Source organism: Petaurus breviceps, unplaced genomic scaffold (assembly GCF_028583685.1).
Source record: "Petaurus breviceps papuanus isolate PSGF00001 unplaced genomic scaffold, PetGlider_PUasm1.0 64, whole genome shotgun sequence".
Lineage (NCBI taxonomy): Eukaryota > Metazoa > Chordata > Mammalia > Diprotodontia > Petauridae > Petaurus > Petaurus breviceps.
The window spans coordinates 5,358,097-5,378,016 of record NW_027186428.1 but is presented as its reverse complement, the minus strand read 5'-3'; the positions used below and the strand labels follow the sequence as shown (position 1 = coordinate 5,378,016).

Genomic DNA, 19,920 nt, shown 5'->3' with positions numbered 1-19,920 from the left:
GGTCTGGAGACTGTCCGGCAGACAGAATGAATACTGTCCACTGGTGAAGGACAGTGCTGTTGTTGCAGGGGTCTGGGAGCCTTTCTGTTGGTTCAGAAGCCCTGAAGAAGGATTTTCTTGTTGTATGTTTACAGAAATCCTGGGAGAGGGCTTTGCTAATGTGTTCAGGGGTTCTAGGACTGTTCTACAGACAGAGGATAAATTCATGAAGGGACTGGCAATGTATCTTATGGCCTTGCTAAGCCTTGTCTCTCCAGGAACTAAGATTGCTGAGAACTTGCCTCGTGTCAAGATGAAGAAAAGACCTCCATTTGGGTATTAAGTGCTGTGTTTAAACTTGATGTAACTCTGGGGTAGATTCAATTGTGATCCAGGGGTGGGGAACTTTTGACCTTTTTGTGTTCTATGGTTGAGCAAATGAATGTATTTTACTTATGTTTGGAAACTAATCTCCATTTGAGAAGAGGGGCTTTGTGGTGGACTTAATTAAGGTATAGCCTAGGGGTGGAGAAGTATTTGGAACAGAGACTTTGTAATTGATTGAATGATTGGAAAGTCCTGGGGTGGGGTAGGCCTTGGAGATGATTTAATCACACTTAGTAAATGCTGTATTTTGAATGATGTCATGTTTTGATCTTCTCTGTTCTGGGTTTGTTACTGAATAAAATAGAGAGCACCTATGCTGGTATTTTGAACCTGGGAAGTTGCCTTTGCTTGGTATTACATTACGTTATGGAACCCCTCCAGGATCCTTGGCCTTACAATCTCAATCTAAATGGCCATGGATCCTGGAACAAATAGAGGCACTATGCTTTGTACTCCTTACAGACTACGCCATAACGTAATGTAATCCCCAAGCCAATGCAGGGGAATCTTTAATTGCCATTACTATCACACACATCCAGGAGAGGGGAATTGCATGGCCATGGCCAAGTAGTTGGAGTTCCTGGACCCAGCATAAAGGAGAAGGGGAGTCCCTGGCCAACGCCAGTCTCTTGGAGAGTAGAGGAGCAAAGATGTGGTGCTCACAGCTTGAAGAGTGGCAAGGAAAATATATAATCCATAACAGTAGAGTGCAAGGGACCCTGGTTCCGTAAGTTTTTTGGACACTGTCTCTAGAAACCGCAAGTAGGCTTCTCTTCTGGGGGAGTCCAAGCCTATAGGTTGGACATTTTCATAAGTCTTTATGGCAAAAGTAAGATTCCACAGAATGCTCCAGGGCTGTTCTCCTAGCAAGCCCAAGTTATCTCTAGTACACAGTGCCTGGCACACATTATGCGCTTGATAAGTATGTGGTGAATTAAGATCCTTTACCCTGTGAAGGCCAAACCACAGGGCAGTACTATGAGGATGGGTGAGGGTGGGGTGCCTGCAGAGGCCTTGGTGAAGGGTGGATTTACCAGGAAGAGAGGGGAACTGTACCATCATGGGTTACTGTAAATTATGTGGGTTTTTTTTAACCCAATATAAGCATTATCTTGAGTGCTTGCTTGCATAGTACTGGGTGTCCTTTAATTCACATCTTCTAGACATAGCACTGTATTTTGAGTCTTTCTCCAGGGAATTGCTAGGTGACTTAGTGGTTAGAATACTGGACTTGGAATTAGGAAGTTAGTTCAAATCTGGTCTCAGACACTTTCTAGATGTGTGATCCTGGATAAGTCACTCTGTTTATTACCTTTATCCTCCAGAGAAGGAAATGGCAAACCACTCTAGTATCTTTGCCAAGAAAATCCAATGGACAGCATTGGTGTGCTGTGGTCCAGGAAGTCAAGAAGAGATGGACATGACCGAACACCATCACCACCAGGGAACTCTGGGTAGGGGCCACACAAGCCAAAGAAATGGATTTTTGGAACTCCTTCCAAGCTTGAACTTGGTCTTGTATAACTAACACCTAATAAAGGGTTTAGTAATTTGCAGTTTCTTAATAAATGTTTGCAGGGGTGGCTAGGTGGCACAGTGAATACAGCACCGACCCTGGAGTGAAGAGGACCTGAGTTCAAATCTGACCTCAGACACTAAACACTTACTAGCTGTGTGACCTTGGGCAAGTCACTTAACCCCAAGTTCCCCTCCCCATCCCCCCCGCAAAAAGCAAATAAATAAATAAATGTTTGCAGGATTGAATGGAAAGGTGGATTTTGGTTTGATGTCAAGAAAACTTCCTCAAAATGAGACCCATCTGAAAATGAGTTGGGCTTTGTGCATAACCTGGACAACTGCTTGTGAGGGATGTTGCAAAGGAGTTGCTTGCGTGGGTTTAGGCTGGACTAAGAAGGCAAGGACAGCTAGGTGGTACATCAGATAGAGTTTTGAGTCTTGGAATCAGGAAGACCCAAGTTTAAGTCTGACTTCAAATTCTTACTAGCTGTGTGGTCCTGGGCAAGTCATTGAACCTCTGTTTGCCTCAGTTCCCTCAACTGTAAAATGAGAATAATAACAGCACCTACCTCACAGGGTTGCTGCAAGGATCAAATGAGATGCTATGTGTAAAGTGCCTGGCTCAGAGCAGAGGCGATATAAATGCTTATCCCCTACCCTTCTGCCACTGAGCTCTGAGATGCTATTCTGTGATATTCTTCCTGAGCTACAACTGTCTTGTCCCAAGGATTATTGTGGGTAAGGTTCATCTTCCCATTCACTAGAAATATGTGGCCATAGCCTGTCTCTTGATGAGTAGAAAAAAAAAAATCAAATATTGTCCCTGCTACTTCTTGTGTGACCTTGAGTGTGACCTTGACTTTTCTACTCTAGACCTCATCTAGGAAGCAAGGGGATTAGATGAGAGGGTCTCTGAGCTTCCTTCTTCTAGAATTCTCTCCTCTTTCTCTCCTGTCTCCCATAGTACCTAGTACAGATCTGAGTGAGGATGACCTGGTATGCAGGGAAGCTGGGGAAGCCCTCTTCTGGACTCTTGGTCTTCTGAGCAGTGTGGGAGCAAGGGGCAGGATAGAGGGAGGCAAGGTTTCTTCTGAGCTTCTTCTCCAAACCCAGTCTGGGTGCATTGTCGCTGGAACAGTGAGCTTCTCTTCAGAGCTGGCTCCAGGACAAAGCCAGAGAGGCAGGGAATAGCACTAGGTAGGTACTTAGCACTTACCTGTGATGGTGTCCACATGGGAGATGTCTAGGAATTAAAAGAGAAAACAGGAGTGTCAGCACTTGTCCTAGAACTGGGGAAAGGTGGGATGGGAGAGTAGTATACTGGAGGCAAAAAAAAACACTTGAATTGAACAGACACTGAATTGGAATCCCAATTCTGTGACTTTCTACATGGCCTTGACAAGGGTCCCCTCTCTGATCACCCCTTTCTTTATATGAAAGATGAGAGAGCTGGCCTAGATAATTTCTTATGTCTCTTTCTTCCTAGATCCTATAATAACCATTTTTTGTTAGAGTATTTTGGTGTTTACAAAAAAACCACATTTTTCTCACAATGACCCTGTGAGGTAGGGATTACAAATGTTAGTCCTCTTGTATAGGGGAGAAAACTAAGGGTCATAGATGTGATGTGACTACCCCAAGGTCACACAGGTGACAAGTAACAGAGCTGGTTTGGACTCAAATCCCAAATGACTCCAAGACCAGAGGTCATTCCACCATACAAGAGAGAATTAGAATGACAACATTAATAATGCAATAAAATAAACATCTATTAGGCACCTACTCTTATACATAAGACTGCGCTCAAGGCTGGGGAGATGTAAAGTTTAGGTCAGACACAATTTCTGCCTTCACAGCTTAGATTCTAAGAAGGAGATATGACACCATCAAAAATAATGATGATTAGGGGTAGCTATGTGGCACAGTGAATAGAGCACCAGCCCTGGAGTCAGGAGGACCCAAGTTCAAATCCAGCCTCAAACACTTAGCACTTACTAGCTGTGTGATTTTGGGCAAGTCACTTAACCCCAATTGCCCTGCCTTCCTCCCTCCAAAAAAAGGAAAAAATAATGATGATGATGATAACTCACATATAACACTTTTTTTTTGCCTTTTTGGAGGGGGGAAGGCAAGGTAATTAGAGTTAAGTGACTTGCCCAAGGTCACATAGCTAGTAAGTGTTAAGTGTCTAACGCTGGATTTGAACTCAGGTCCTCTTGACTCCAGTACTCTATTCACTGCACCACCTAGCTGCCCCTTACATATAACATTTGAAAGTTTGTTTAATGAAAGTGTTCCCCCCCATCTGTCTCTGTCTCTCTCTCTCTCTCACACACACACATACACACACACATACACACACACGCACACGCACACGCACACACGGCAGGTGGTTAATGCAGCAGTACTACCCCTCTCCCCCCTTTTAAATGTAACCAGAAGTTCTTCAGGGCATGTGTAAATTGTTCCTTCCTGATTCTAGTCAACCACATATGGTAGGTAAGTAACTGGGGAAAATGTGGAAAAAAAAAAAAAAGGGAAGCCAACCCTTATCATTTAGAGACCAGGTTTCTGTTTCAGGGAGCTGAATCTGAGCTGTCTGAACCCGTGAATGGATCCAGGGAGGGAGGCAAGCGCCTCCAGCTCTGTGGGCCCAGTGGTGGTTGTTAACGCTAGATGAAGATAAAGGAGATTAGGCTCTGAGAGGTTAAATGATTTGTCCATGATCACACATAAACCCAGATCTCCTCCCTCCAAGTACAACCCTCTTTTCACTGTAATAACAGCTAACATTTATCTTGCTGCTTGCTATGTGACAGGCATGGTGCTAAGACATTTACAGTTATTATTTCATTTGGTCCCATAGTAACTCTAGGGGGTAGTGCTGTTATTATCCCTATTTTACAGATGAGGAAAATGAGACAAACAGGACTTAAGTGACTTCCCTAGGATCACACATCTAGTAAGTGGTTGAGGCCAGATTTGAACTCAGGTCTACCTGATACCAGGCCTAGAGTTCTCTCTACTGTATCACCTAACTTCCTCTATGTAATGTTTATTAAATTTTTAGTGCACTAAATCTGTAAAAATTCCTCTTGTATGTACAACATTCTTGATTTACAAAAAGCTTTACTATCATTCTCTCCTGTGTTCCTTAAAACAACCCAAGGATCCTGGAAGAGTTCTCCACTTTACAGATGGGGAAACTGAAGCTTCAAGCCTAGGGAATGGGAAAGGTGGGTCTAGAACCCAGGTTCTTGCACCTTTCTCCTCCATTACACTGATTTCTCACGAGTTACTTTTCTCTGAAGCTGATGGGTACGGGGTTCTCGACTCTTCAGGTAAGCCCTACACACTAGCAGACTAGGGAAAGCCTCTCTGACCTGTTTTACCCAGGAGTACCTAATTCCTTGCCCTCTCTAGGCTTCTCTGCACCTGCACCATACCAGGGAGGCTTATTTTGACCTCTGATTATCGATCAGTCACATCTCTGTGTAGGTGACTTTTATAAATGGCTTTCAGATGACTGGCAGTAACATCTGTTAGGGTGTAGAGTTTTGACGAAGTGAGAATAAGAGAAATAATAAGATAATTTTGGATCTTGCAGGACTATCAGAAAGCTGGAGCTTAGTGGGGCCTAAGACTGGGGGACAGGGAGGTGGAGTTGTGAGCACCCAAGGGATCCTTCCCACTCTTACTTGCTAAGAGTTACCTTAATTTTCCCCTTCCTTTTGGGCCTCCTTCTATGCCTATCTCTTTCAGGGAGGGGAACAAGCACTTATTAAGAGCCAACTATGTGCCAGGATCATGTTAAACATTTTGAAAAATATAGTTTATTATCTATTATCTAGCTACTATTATTCTCATTTTACAGATGAAGAAAGTGAGGTGGGTAGAGTTTAAGTGCCTTATCCAGGGAGGCACAGCTAATAAATGTTTGAGGCTGGATTTGAACTCAGGTCTTCCTGACTCCAGACCCAGTGCCTTCTAGCAACCTCATGGATGTATTTCATGACTGCTTTAGCCCATGCTGATCTCCGAACTCCAGGTGTCACTCTCATTAGTTCCTTAGCAAAAGCTATGTGACATTATTATTGCCTTTTCTTCTTAAATGTTTTATTGTCTTTTTTTCTTATTTTTATTAAAGACTTCCTAATTACATTTTACTTTGGTTTAGGCCCCACTCAGGAGTTGGCTAATTAGCTGGTCGGCCAATGAGTTTGACATCTTCAGTTTAGGTCTTTCCAAGGACAAAATGTAGACTACATTCTGTAGGCGATGTTTTATTGGTTTGCTTTGTATCGGATAGCATCCTTTCTCCAAAGAGCACACCTCACTGGAGTTCTGAAAGCAGAATCCTCTTAAAATGTATCTAGGACCATTGTAATTTAACTGAAATGGCTAACAGTAGCAATGAGTTCAACAGCAACACTCCAAGGCTCTGATATAATGCACATTGATAACAGGAGGTTCATATTCATCGATGACTCCCCCACAGTGAAGTCAAGCATAGGATTCTGCAATGCCCAACATATGTTTGTTCAGTAATTAATTAAAGAGCTTTGAAAAATTAAAGAGATAGGAGGTAGGGAGACCAGTTGACAGGTTTTTATAAAAATCTGGACAAGAGCTGATGAGGTCCTGAACTATGGTTGTAGAAATGAGAATGGAAAGGAGGGGAATGAATGTCTTGGACACTGATTGATGTGGCAGGTGGTGGAGCAAAGGATTCAGAGAGTAAAATATTAGAAAAGAATAAGGAAGTTGGGGGTGGGGCATGGTGATGGGTTTGAATGGAATATGAGCTCAATTTCCCCGACTGTCCAGTCAATAGAAACAGTTCATACTTCATTCACTAGGGCTGGAGAAGTTGTAAATCATCTTTCTTTTTTTTAAAATATAAAATTTATTTTGATTTCCACAGAGAGGCATCTAAATATATAAACAAAGGACTAAGAAGAGGCAAACGAAAAAAAAAGAGCATGAAAGCAGAAACAAATAAAAGATTGTAAATAATTGGATAGGTTTATAAAGTCCTGAAGCCACTGACCCTACTAAAAAAGTGTATGTTGTCTTTAATTTATTTCTTCCCTGTTTTCCCAATCTTTTAAAAAACCTTTTTACTGTGTGTATAAGATGAATTTGCTGTTTTCATTGTTGCCTTTAACTACATAGTTGGCAATGTGTATATTATTCTTCTGGTTCTACTTTTTTGTGCTTATCTAACTCCATAAAAATCTTCTGATATTTCTTTAAATTGTTCACATTAATCATCCCTTATGACACACTACTTTTCCATTGCATTCATATACTATAACATGCTCAGCAATTCCACAATGGATGGATACCTCACTTGTTTCTGGTATTTTTCTTTTTTTTTTTTTGCTATTATAAATAGTGCTGCTAGGAGTATTTATGTAGTGATAACTCTTCCCCCCACCCCCTACCTCTCCCCACCCCGTCAATAATCACCCTGGGTAATAGTCCCAGGAAGGAAATCAATGAGTCAAAAGGGACACACGTCTGTGTGTCATTGTTTTACTGTCTAATTTCATATTCTTTCAAAAAATGTACTATGAACCTGTGATTCCAGCAGCAATGAGAGTGTGTCTGTTTTTACCTTAGCAATGCTAGCCATGGATTTTTGTGTCTTTTATTATCTTTGTCAATCTGATAAACTTCAGTAGTTCAGAGTTGTTTACATTTTCATTTCACTGAGAATTAGAGATTCTGGACACTTTTTCATGCTGTAAATTTTTGTTTCACCCTTTGAGGAAGTTTCTTTTGGATATAATGACCATTTATCTGTTGGAAAATGGTTCTTACTCTAAAACATTTTTATGAGTTCCTTACAATTTGTGAATATTGGACTTTTATCAGAAGAGACTGATGCAAAATTACTTTCCTCTATCTGTGTTTCTTCCTGATTCTGGATATACTACTTTTCATTGTGCAAAGGAATTTTATTTTTACACAATAAAATTAATTTATTTTAGCTCTTAAAATTTCCTCCAAGTCATAATTTAGTAATTTAATTATTTTACAGTTGTGAAAATATATAATTTCCTTATTCTACAGCTTTTTTTTTTGGAGGGGGGAAGGCAAGGCAATTGGGGTTAAGTGACTTGTCCAAGGTCACATAATGTCAAGTGTCTGAGGTCACATTTGAACTCAGGTCCTCCTGACTCCAGGGTCAGTGCTCTATTTATTGCACCACCTAGTTGCCCCTTTTTCTACAGCTTTTTTAAAAAAAGTGTTGTCTGCACATTTCTGTGTGTTTCCTATTTAATTCACTGATCCATTTGGAATTTATTCTGTTTTGTGGTATGAGATGTTGGTATGGTCCCACCTTTTTTTTTTTTTACCAGATTACTAACCCATTTCCTCAACATATTTAATTGAATAATTTACAGCTGGTATTTATATAGGCACTTTAAACTTTGCAAAGCAATTTATATAAATTAACTCAGTTTATCCTCACAACAAACCCAGTGAAGTAGATGTTATTATTATCCCCATTTTACAGATCAGGAAACTGAGGCTGAGAAAGGTTAAGTGACTTGCCCAGGGTCTCATGACTAGGAAATGTCTGAAGCACAATTCATACTTAGGTCTTCCTGACCCCAAGTCCGATGCACTCTCAACTGTGTCACCTGGCTGCATTATTTAAACTAAGCCTGGACAATAGAAAATCATGGTGAAGCAATTTTCAATATTTAAAGGGCAGAAAAGGGATTAGAAGACCTCTGCTTAGCCTCAGAGGACAGAACTAAGGAAGGATGGGTAGAAGGTGAAGAGACGTAGATTCAGTTTTGATGGAAGAAAGACTAGTGGGCTCCTCATGAACTGACTATGAGTAAAGACTGATTATAAGTTAGTGATAATAAATGATTACTGTTAGGGAAAATTCTTATTCAGGTGGAGTCTGGACTAGGTGGCCTCTGACATTTTATTCTGTGCTGAAGTCTTGGGATTGAGGCAGCAGCAAGGTGGGTCAGTGAAATGATAATTGTGAAGTACTTAGCACAGGGTCTGGGACATAGGAAACTGCAGAAATGCTAGCTATTATTGCTATTCTGAATTAAGTGCCCCTTCTTCCTTTTACTAAATTTCTGTTGATATACTTGAACTTTTGTTCTCCCACAGTAATTTTGTTATTATCATGCTCAATTCTTAATTAAAGGCATGTTATTAGTATCTGCAATAGTATTGTTTTAAATATCTTTCATTTAATTAATTTGAAAGTACTGCCAATGCTATTTAAGTCAGCCTATGAACATTAATTACCTCCCTAATTATATAGTTCTTCCTTTAACTTCTATAAAAAGTTTGCTTTATAATTGAGTTTAAATAAGACATATGCATATATATGTGTTCATTCCCTAATGCTTAATATACTTCATTGTAATTTTAAATGATATTTTCTTTTTATCATATTTTTTTCCAATGCTTATCATTGATATATTGAAATGCTGCTGATTTTTATGGGTTTATCTTATATCCTGCTACTTTGCTTATATTGACCTGTTATTTTGATTAATATTGTTGTTTATTTTATTGGTTATCTAAATAAATTATCAAATCATTTGCAAGCAGAGATATTTTTACTTCCTCCTTGCCAATGCCTATTCCTTCATCTTTCTTATTGCTATCACCAATATTTCTAGGGTTATATTGATTAATAATGGTGAGCCTGTACCATACCAATTAACTTCCTAATATTTAACTATCCTTGTAATCTTCCTATAAGTCCCATTTGATAATATAGAGCAAATTGTGGACATATTATATTTGCTGGTAATTTACTGAATATTTTCATATCTATATTCATTTATTTGGTCTATAGTTTTCTTTCTCTGCCCTTTCATTCTGTGTTTTGCCTATTAAAGCCACATTTGTCTCACAGAAGGAATTGTGTACAGTGCCATCTTTTCTTAAAACTTGTGATCATTTGTTTTTTGAATGTTTGCTAGAATTCACTCATGAATACATCTGGTTTTTTCCCTAAAGGCGAGTTCATTTGGTTGTTTTATTTCCACAATATTTATTTACCAATATAATTTATTTTGTATTTTATACATTTGAATACTTTCTATTTTTGTAGGTATTGATTCATTTCTTTTACTTTCTCATTTTTTGCCATATAATACTGCATGGTATTCTCTAATAATTTCCTTTATTTCTTTATGACTTTTTACATTTCTCCTTTATTATTTTTTATTCTGGCCAACTTGTTTCCTTTTGTCTTCTTTTTTTATTAATATAGGTAATAGTTTATTAATTTAAATGCTTTTAAAATTTGCTTTATTAATTAATCTGGCTTTCTTATTTAAATTTTGCTAATTCTCATTTGATCTTAAAAATAGTTTTTATTGCTCATTTTTAGGTGTATTAATTTGCTGATAGTCTAATTTTTTTAAAAAACTAAAAAGAGAACATTAATCTTTTTTCTCTTTCATTTAATAGGTAATAAATTATCTTAGAGCTACTTAAGTTGCATTCCACAAATTTTGGTACACTGAATTATTATACATGTGTACCATATGTACATTTTTCTATAATTAGGTTTTTGGTTAGTCATAAGCAAGTCATTTTTACTTTTTAATCTCTACTTGGGCCTATATCTTTTCATCACATGTTCTGTGTAAACTAATAATAGCTAACATTTATATAGCACTTACTGTGTGTCAGGCACTGTGCTAAATGCTTCATAGTTATTATCTTACTTGATCCTTACAACAACCCTAGGAGGTAGGTACTATTATTATCCTCATTTTACAGATGAGGAAACTGAGGCAAACAGAAGTTAAGTGGTGTGCCCAGGGGCACACAACTAGTTAGTATCTGAGACTAGATTTGAATTAAGGTCTTCCTTATTCCAGACCCAGCACTCCACCTACTGTGCCACCCAGCATATAGTCACTTCCTGTGACAACCGAAACCTTTGACAAAATCCGACTCTAGATACCAACCTCAGTTTTTGCATTAGTTCATTTATCTCCATTAGTATGTTCCTTAAGGGCAGGGCTTCTCCTCCCCACTCTCCCTGTGTCTCTGGGACTCGGACCTTCATAATCAAAAACTTCCTCTTCATGACCCTTCATTTAATTTTGTTATTTGTTGTATTAGGCTTATAAATATGATTTGTTAGTTGACTGATCTCCCCCTCCATACCAGGAGCACATGTGTGACCTTTAATAGTCAATCAAAAAGACCTTGCTACTGGCACTTGCTAATTGTGAAAAATCCTTTGTTGCTTGGATGATCCCATGTGATGGTTCCAGGGTAGGAACCATGCCAACATTCTGGTCATTCTGATGTACTGTCTGATACCTCATTTTCCAATAATACAACTGCGGGCCTCTTGAACTGCATAAGTGTTGCTATTTCTGTACAACATTTACATGTTCCCCTTCCTGAGTCTGTGTTCCCATTCCATAAGAGTGTAGCAGACTATAACAACCCTTCTGAATTTCTGTTCCCTTTGAGCATGAATGATAATGCATTCCCATACACTTCTGTTCCTCTACCCCATGAGATAATTTCAGGTCATAACATGACTATTGTTATTTTGCTAACCCCATATAACATTTACACAGAGTTCCCTCCTAGTGATTTACAGATTCAGAATTTTACTTCATGGTCACCAGCAATTTGCATTTCAAATATGGTCTCTCCAGGAATTATAGTACCTGGAGGCTTGTTCCTGGACTGATTTGCATATGAAAGCCACCAGTCAGTCTTTTTACTATAGAAACTTGGAAATGTTGTGGGGAATCAAACATATGTTGTTTATCTTTGAATATTTCCCTTAGTTTAACTCAGTAGAAGATTCACAGATGAAGTCCATTTTTCTTTACTTTCTATACATCATGTTCCAGCTTTTTCTCTGTTTTCTCATGATGGGTGAATAATCCTGTGAAATTCAAATGGGGCATCTTTGATGTTTGAGGACAATATGGGTTTGGGTGAGTTGAATTTGACATTCCTCTCTGAGAAAGTCTGATGAATTCTATCTATCTATAGTTGCCTTGAAATCTTGTTATTTCTGGGAACTTTTCTTAAATAGTTTTATGAAAAACATTGGTTAGATTTTATTTCTTTCCATTTTCAGGTAATCTAATAACAAATTCTCTCTCTAAGCTGTGTCCTAGTTCCATTTTTGCTTCTAAAGTCATCAAACCTTCCAGGTGAGTTATCCTTTGACCTTGTTTTGCTTCACGCTCTGTTACTTCTAATTTGCCTTCCAGCAAGAGAATTTCATTTCCCATTGATCCCATTTCTTTTTTTAAATTTTCCATTGCTTTTTCCATGTAGCTGACTTTTGCTATCAGTTTGCTTCATTTTTATTGATGATGCTCCCATTAAAGATAACAGATATTTCTTTATAGATAGCAAAACAATTGTTAATTCCTTTTAAAGTGATTATTATCCAATACTGGTTGTTTGCTTTATTTTTGGTAGTAGAACAAGCTTCATTTCTTGGGTGTCTATTGAAGCTAATCTCTTATTTTTTTTCTCTCTCTCTGGTGACTTCTCTTTAGGTAGGGCAGTATGGTGCAGTATACAAATCTCTGGATTTGAAGGGAAGATCTAGGCTTGTATCTGGATTCTGTTATTTGCTATTTGTGTGACTATGGACAAGTCCTTTAAACCTCAATGGGCTTTAGCTACTTCCTACAAAATATGAAACTAAATCAAGGGCTCCTAGTCTGGGCTTTATGAACTTGCTTTAATGACATTTTGATAGCTGTATTTCAATATAATTGGTTTCCTTTGTAATCCTATGCATTTTATTCTATGCATTTTAAAAATGTGATTCTGAGAGGAGATCCACAGCTATGCTTCATCAGACTGCCAAAGGGATCCATGAGATAAAAAAGGTGGAGAATTTCAGTACAAGATGATCTGAGATCCCTTTTGGTTCCAAGGCCCAAGACCCTATGGACTAATGCATGACATGTGGCTCATCATGGTGACCCGAAGGTAGAGAAGAGGACTGAGAGCTGGGCTTGGAGCTGGGAAGACCTGAGATCAAATCTGACCTGTTCTATGTTGGGGAACAAATCATTTAGCCTCCCTGGGTTTCACCTGGGTTGAATAAGGAATCCTCTAAGCTTGTGTCCAGTGCTAAATTGATGATGATGGTGAACAGGAAATGCTCTACTTACTGCTTCACCTCACTGCCTCTCTAAGGGCAAGCATTGTGTTTTACTTACAGGGTTATAGTAATTTTTCCTTAATGATTCAGATTGGTTTAATTTTTTTTTTTTACTGGGACACAGAGTCACTATTATGACTTTCATTTGCCATTGTACAAGAAGCAAACATCATTTTGAGAATTTGAACTCTCTGATTTTATTGAGCAGTAGCTCAGGGGAATAAAAATAAAAATATAGGCAGGTAAGTGGATAGAAAGTCAGCCCTGAAATCAGGAAGAACCAAGTTCAAACCTAGCCTCAGATACATATCAGCTGTTGTAATGGGGATAGGAATTTGTGGGTCTTCCCTGCCCTCTAATTGGCTGAATATAATCACATAGAACCTGTGGTGGGAGAAGCTTGCTGAAGGGTGGAGCAGAATCCATAGGAAGCTGGGAGTCAGAGTAGTTAGAGATGGAGAGAGGAGAGAAAACACCCAGGGAGATAGCTAGGCTTGTGAGTGTTGATTTGTGGGAAGGCTAAAGGATGGTGTGGCTTCAAGCTATGCTATGGTGTATTAACGTCTTTGCTACTATGATGGATTTGACATTCTAGTGTTGGGATTTGGTTTTCTGGTGTCTGAATAAATGTTTTGCTTCTGTCTTCTATATGGAGAGTCTGTTATGTTTTGTGATTGAGAACTATGTCAGCATATTTACAGTCATTGTTGGCTCTGTGAATATTGTGTTGACACTACAGCTGTGTGACCCTGATCAGGTCACTTATCCTCTGTTTGCCTCAGTTTCCTCATCTGTAAAATGAGCTAGAAAAACAAAATGGCAAACTGCTCCAATAATTCTGCCAAGAAAACCCTAAATTGGGGTGGCCAGGTAGCACAGCGAGTAAGATCACTAGCCCCAGAGTTGGGATGACCTGGGATCGAATCCGGGCTCAGACATTTAGCACCCACCCAGAAACACCTGGCCGTGTAACCTTGTGCAAGTTACTTGATCCCAATTGCTTTAAAAAAAAAAAAAGAAAAAAAAAGAAAACCCTAAATGGGGTCATGAAGAATCAGACATGAATGAACAACAACAAGCTCAGTGTAATGAATGGAATATGACTTAGGAGGTGGAATGATTGTCTTCCAGTTCTTGCTCCAATACTGGTGAGCTGTGTGATGCTGGGTAAGTTACTCCCTCTTCTTGGCCCGTAGTATTCCCATCTATAAAATGGTGATAATAATGCCTACCTAGATTTTCTTTCTATCAGAGTTGTTGTGGAGATCAAAAGGGAATGTGCTTGAAAGTACTTTAAGCTGTATAGGGCTGTGCACAGGGAAAATGGTAGTATTATTGAATTTGGAATAAACAGCATTTCTCTTCATTTTAGAGGTTCAAGAGGGTTTAATTTTTACCAATAACAAATTAATAAACTATCAGAGTGGGAGCTGATAACACAACTAGGGCTATGCAAACGGACCCCATGGCCCTGTCTAGGAGAAAGAACATTGGATCTGAAGTCCAAAGATCTGGAGTGCTTCATCCACTGCCTCCCACAGGCCCACCCCAGTGTCCATGTCCCCTCCTGCATACATACCATGTATAGCTGTCTCCTCAGGCTCTTGGAAACGTACCCGCCTTTCAGTCCTTCTCCTGTCTCCTGTTACAGGGCACTCTGGTGGTTTCCGTCTCAGGATGGAAGCTGGGCACTTACAACTTCTATATGGAGAAGTCTGGGAGGGGGATAAAATTTAATCAATTAATGAATGTATAAGCACTTATCAAGCATCAGCTGTGTACCAGAAACTATGCCTGGCATTTGAGATACAAAAGTGAAAAATATTCCTTATCTTTATGTTGTTTATATTCTACTGGTAGGGGACGGGGAGATATATGCATGCATATACAAAATAAATTTAACTTAATTTTTTGAAGGGAGGGGAGAAGGCCCTAATATCTAGGGGGGTTGGGAAAGGCTTCCTGTAAAAGGGGGCATGAGATGAGTTGTGAAGGAAATTAGGGATTTGAAGAGACAGAGAGAATGAACAGGGTGTACACTCCTGCAAAGGTGCAGGGAGAGGAGGTAGGTTATTATTTGAGGTACAGCAAGAAGACCAGTCTGGCTGAAGGATGAAGTCCTGAAGGTAAGGAAGATTGAGCCTTGCCTGCCCAGTACCTTGATTAGCTGTTAGGGAAGTGAAGAGGCAAAGAGCTTGATGGACAATAGAAAAAACCTTGGGCTTGGATTCAAGAGACCAGGGTTTGAATCCCACATCTAGATTATTTATTATATATTTTTGGACTAATACTGAGATTTCAGTTAGTTAAAAAAGCACCTACTATGTGCCAGTGTCCAGGGGCAGCTAGATGGCTCAGTAGATAGAGTGCCAGGCCTGGAGTCATGAAGACCTGAGTTCAAATCTCCCTTAACTGTGAGAGCCTGGGCAAATCACTTAACTCTTTGCCTCAGTTTCCTCATCTGTAAAATGAGTTAGAGAAGGAAATGGCAAACTCCTCCGTTATCTCTGCCAAGAAAACCCAAAAAAGGGGTCATGAAGAGTTAGACATAACTGAAACAACCAAACAACAACAAAAATATGTCCAGAAATGTGCTAAGCTCTGAAAATACAAAGAAATGCAAGAGGTAGTCCCTGCCCTCTAGGAGGTTACAGTCTAATGTGGGAGACAGCATGAGAACAACTATGTATAAATAAGCTACCCACCAGCAGTCTGTTGCAACAATCCAGGTAATTTCACTAGAATAAGGAACTCCAAATGAGAAAACTCCCTCTCCCAGGTCTGAAGATGAAATACATCATCACCTCCTGCCAGAGAAGCCATGGACTTAACATGAAGGAGATGTACATTTCTGGACATGGTCAACATGGGAATTTATTTTGGTGGATTTATATGTATAAGTTTGTTTATGTTTGTTATGAGATTTTTATTTTCTTAACTTTTTTTAGACTTAAATACTAAAACTTAAATACACAATAAGAAAATAAAAAGAAACATATTATAAACTTAAATGCAAAACAAGAAAAGAAGGGGCAGCTAGGTGGTGCAGTGAATAGAGCACCAGCCCTGGAGTCAGGAAGACCTATCTGAGTTCAAATCTGACCTCAGACACTTAAAACTTACTAGCCATGTGACCTTGGGCAAGTCACTTAACCCCAATTGCTCCTCCAAAAAGCAAAAACAAAAACAAAACACAAAAGAAAAAAAATTGCCATTGCACAGCAGAATGTCATAGAGGATTCAAAATATACACAATATGCTTCCATTTCAAGAAATACTATGCATTGTGTTGAGAGCTGTCCATCTTTGCTTCCTTGTGAGTTTTCTTTTGTTCTCTGTTGTGCATAAGGTTTTTCTTTTTAAAATTGTTCAAGGGTGGTAGTGGTGGTGCTGGGGATAGTGGGAGGGAGAGATATTTTTAAGGAAAATTCCTCTACCAATGCAGTCTAGCCTGTAACTTGCAGTCTTAGAGACTGTTAGGAGCACTGAGAAGTTCTAAGAGCTCTCTAGGGTCATACAATCAGTTTATATCCAAGGGAGGAACTTAAAACCACATTTTCCTGGCCTCTACAGTTAGCGGTTAGCCCTCTACAAAGCTTCCTCTCTTGGTTATTTATTTTTGGGCAAATCCCATAACTTCACTGGGTCTCAGTTTTCTCATAATTAAAATGAGGTTGTTGGAATTGATGACGTCCAAATCCTACAATACTAGGAAACCTTTTGGCCTTCCTAAATGAAGAAGTCCTTAACTCTCATTCCTGAATATCCTCTATGCCTAGCCTGGTTGGTTAATGTCCCCAGGGGTCCGTGAGGAAGACTAAGGTAGACTCTTCCCTTCCTATTCCAGGATGGGTTCCTTCTTGCCCTATACAGGTCATAACATCAGGTAGGGCCATGCTCTCCTTTTCACCTGCCTCCTCACATGCCCTCCTCATGGGTCCCCAAAAAGCACCTCAAGAATTACACACATAGGTGTACTCAGTCACAGCTCCATCCCAAGGAAGGCCCCTTCTCCTGGGGGTGAGTCAGAATTATAGAATGCCAACGAGGTACCACAGGGCCTCAGTGAGCAAACCAAAAGCTGGGTTTCCTCAAAGTAGGTATGGGATTGTTGCTTGTCCTTTGTTCTCGAAGAGGCCCATGGCATGAGGAAGGTGATGCCACGGCATGCAAGTGAATTGATTTAAGTGAGGCAGGACTGTGCAAAGTCACCAGCCTCACTCTCTCCTCTGGAGCCATCTGGGTCCAGTGACAAGACATAGATCAGGATGGCTGGAGATGGTCCTTGGGCATGGGATGGAAAATCTGCAGAGGCCAATTTCAGTTCAACACAAAGAAAACCTTCCAGATAATCCATGTTGTCAAAATGGGGAATGAGCTACTTAGGAGGTAGTGGGTCCCTTGTCATTGGAAGGCAGAGCTGATAATCGCTTGCTAGAGATGTTGCAGGGGCAAATGCTATTCAAATACAGTTTGGAGAGGTATCATGAAATTAGCTTTTTATTTACAGTCAGAAGCCTTGAATTCAAAGTCAGAAGAATTTGGTTCAAGTCCTGGCCTCTAGGCCTTGGGCAACATGGTGAAAGTTCCAGTCTTGGAATCACAAATGTGAGGAAGGGTCAAATTCTTCACTGGCCACTTTGAAGTTGTTGTTCAGTCTCGTGTGATTCTTTGTGACCTATTCTGGGGGTTTTCTTAGCAAAGATACTCGAGTGGTTTGCCATTTCCTTCTTCAGTTCATTTTACAGATGAGGAAACTGAGGCAAACAGGGTTAAGTGACTTGCCCAGGGTCACACAGCTAGTAAGTATCTGAGGTCAGATCTGAACTCAGATCTTCCTGACTCCAGGCTAAGTGCTCTATCCTCTGCACCACCTAGCTGCCTAGCCATTAGCCGCTTGCCAGCCATGTGACTGTAGCTCAATTATTTACTTTCTCTAAGATTTCAATAATGAATGTCTCCCTTCAAGTTCTGTAATTCTATTAGTCTCTTTGAGAGCCTCAGTTTCCTCATATCTAAAATAGGTATTAGAATATCCTTATGAGACTGTTACAAGGAACAAATAAGATGATGTGTGCCAAGTGTAATATGAACGTGAGAGATTATTATGGTAATGAGCTCTGAGGTCCCTTCCCTTCTGAGGGGTTGAGAGTCTAGGTTGCTCCTTGGGATTTGTTAGACTTTCATACTAGAGCAAATGAGAAGAGATAAAGTCTTTCTCCAATCCCCAGGCATAGATGAGAGAATTTCTCAGGGATGGCAAGGTGGGAAGGGGATTGGTTTCTGATGCTACATAGGATGAGAAGATTTAGAAATTGAAGGGGCCTTTAATTTTCACTTTCATTTTACAATTGAGGAAATTGAGGCTTAGAGAGGGCTAGAACTTGCCCCATGGCCAAATAGCTCTGGATTCATAGCTGCTGCTTCATGGAGGAGAAGCTAAAGGGTCCTTTTGCAGAGGAGGAAATTATGGCCCAGAGAGAGGAAAGGACTTGTGTAAGGTCAACCAAAGGGCTGACCTGGCACTAAAACCCAAGTCTTCTGATTCACAAGTCATGGCTTTTTCAGCTGTATTCCTTTTTTTTCTTTTTCTTTTTGGAGGAGGAAAGGCAGGGCAATTGAGGTTAAGTGACTTGCCCAAGGTCACACAGCTAGTTTTGTGTTAAGTGTCTGAGGTTGGATTTGAACTCAGGTCCTCCTGATTCCAGGGCCAATGCTCTATTCACTGTACCACCTAGCCGCCCCGATTCCTTTTTTTCTTAATGATTAAGATGGACCTCTCCAACTTGATGGAACATAAACCATTGGAACTGGAAGGAACCATAGAAGTCAATCAGTCAGTCAGTCAAAAAACATTTATTAAGCATCTTTTATGTGCCAAGCATTGTAGGAAGTGTTGGGGATAAAGAAAGGCAAAAAGCAGTTTCAGGGATCTCACCATCTAGTGGAAAAAGCAACATGCAAGTAACTACATACAAACAAGATACAGACAGAATAGACTGGACATCTAGGATATCTAGTTAATTCCTTCATTTTTTCAGAAAGGAAATCAGAAGACCAGAGAAAGGAAGGGAAATGACTGAGGTCATACAGGTATTTAATGGGAGAGCTGAGAAGTGAGTTGTCTGGTTCCCCGTCTGTGGCTTTTCTCCCTTCTCCCCATTGCCTACCCAGTCTGACAATTTTAGTCAAATTCAGTCCACCCTATTGCCTGGGTTGTATGAGGCTGGAGGTGTCCTCCTTTCGTCTGTAATTCAAATATAAATCACATGCCTTTGAAATCAGGATGCCATGGTATTCACCTCTGTTCCCTCTCCCTTCCCCTACCGCTCCATTCTCATTTCCAACATGACTGATCTTAAATGTCAGAATGACTGAATATATGGAGCTCATAGAAGGATGACAGATCTCTCTGCCAGAGTTTGTATTTCACCTCTTCTCCCTCCCCCTTCTCCCGACCATCTCTACCCCTTGATGTTCACAGCAGCGTCCAACACTGGGTCCATTATTTCAGCAATTAAGGGAAGGTTTGGCTTAAGTCTCTGCAGAAGTGTCACCCTCAGTGCTGGGAGCACAGATCCTGTCTGATTTACTGCACCAGAGTTTAAAAGCTCCCAGGCTGTTACTTCAGCCCAATTCTCTTCATGTGCATTAAAGCTAACTGCCCTGCCCCAATGCAGGACCTAGCTGTCAGAGGTGATTCACAGAATTATAAAATCACAGAATCCCAGAGCTGGAAGGGACTTCATTGGGCACCCAGTCCGAATTCCAATATTCCTGACAAGAGGTCAGCCACCCTGTGTCTGAACGCTTCTGGTGACACAGAGCTCATGGCCTCCAGAAGCCACCAGCTCCATTACTGGACAGCACTGACA

At 40.0% G+C, this 19,920-nt stretch overlaps 1 protein-coding gene across 3 annotated transcripts in view; it reads right to left on the bottom strand.

Annotated features, from left to right (window-relative positions):
* CUNH14orf180 (chromosome unknown C14orf180 homolog) overlaps positions 1 to 19,920 on the bottom strand; it is a 45,020-nt gene that overhangs the window by 3,826 nt on the left and 21,274 nt on the right. For all 3 annotated transcript variants that reach the window (XM_069103817.1, XM_069103818.1, XM_069103819.1), the window contains 2 exons: positions 14,625 to 14,760; positions 3,101 to 3,127 (listed from right to left, as the gene is read on the bottom strand). In XM_069103817.1, coding sequence (XP_068959918.1) covers positions 3,101 to 3,127; positions 14,625 to 14,760 — 163 coding nt within the window. The remainder of the gene's footprint in view (positions 1 to 3,100; positions 3,128 to 14,624; positions 14,761 to 19,920) is intronic.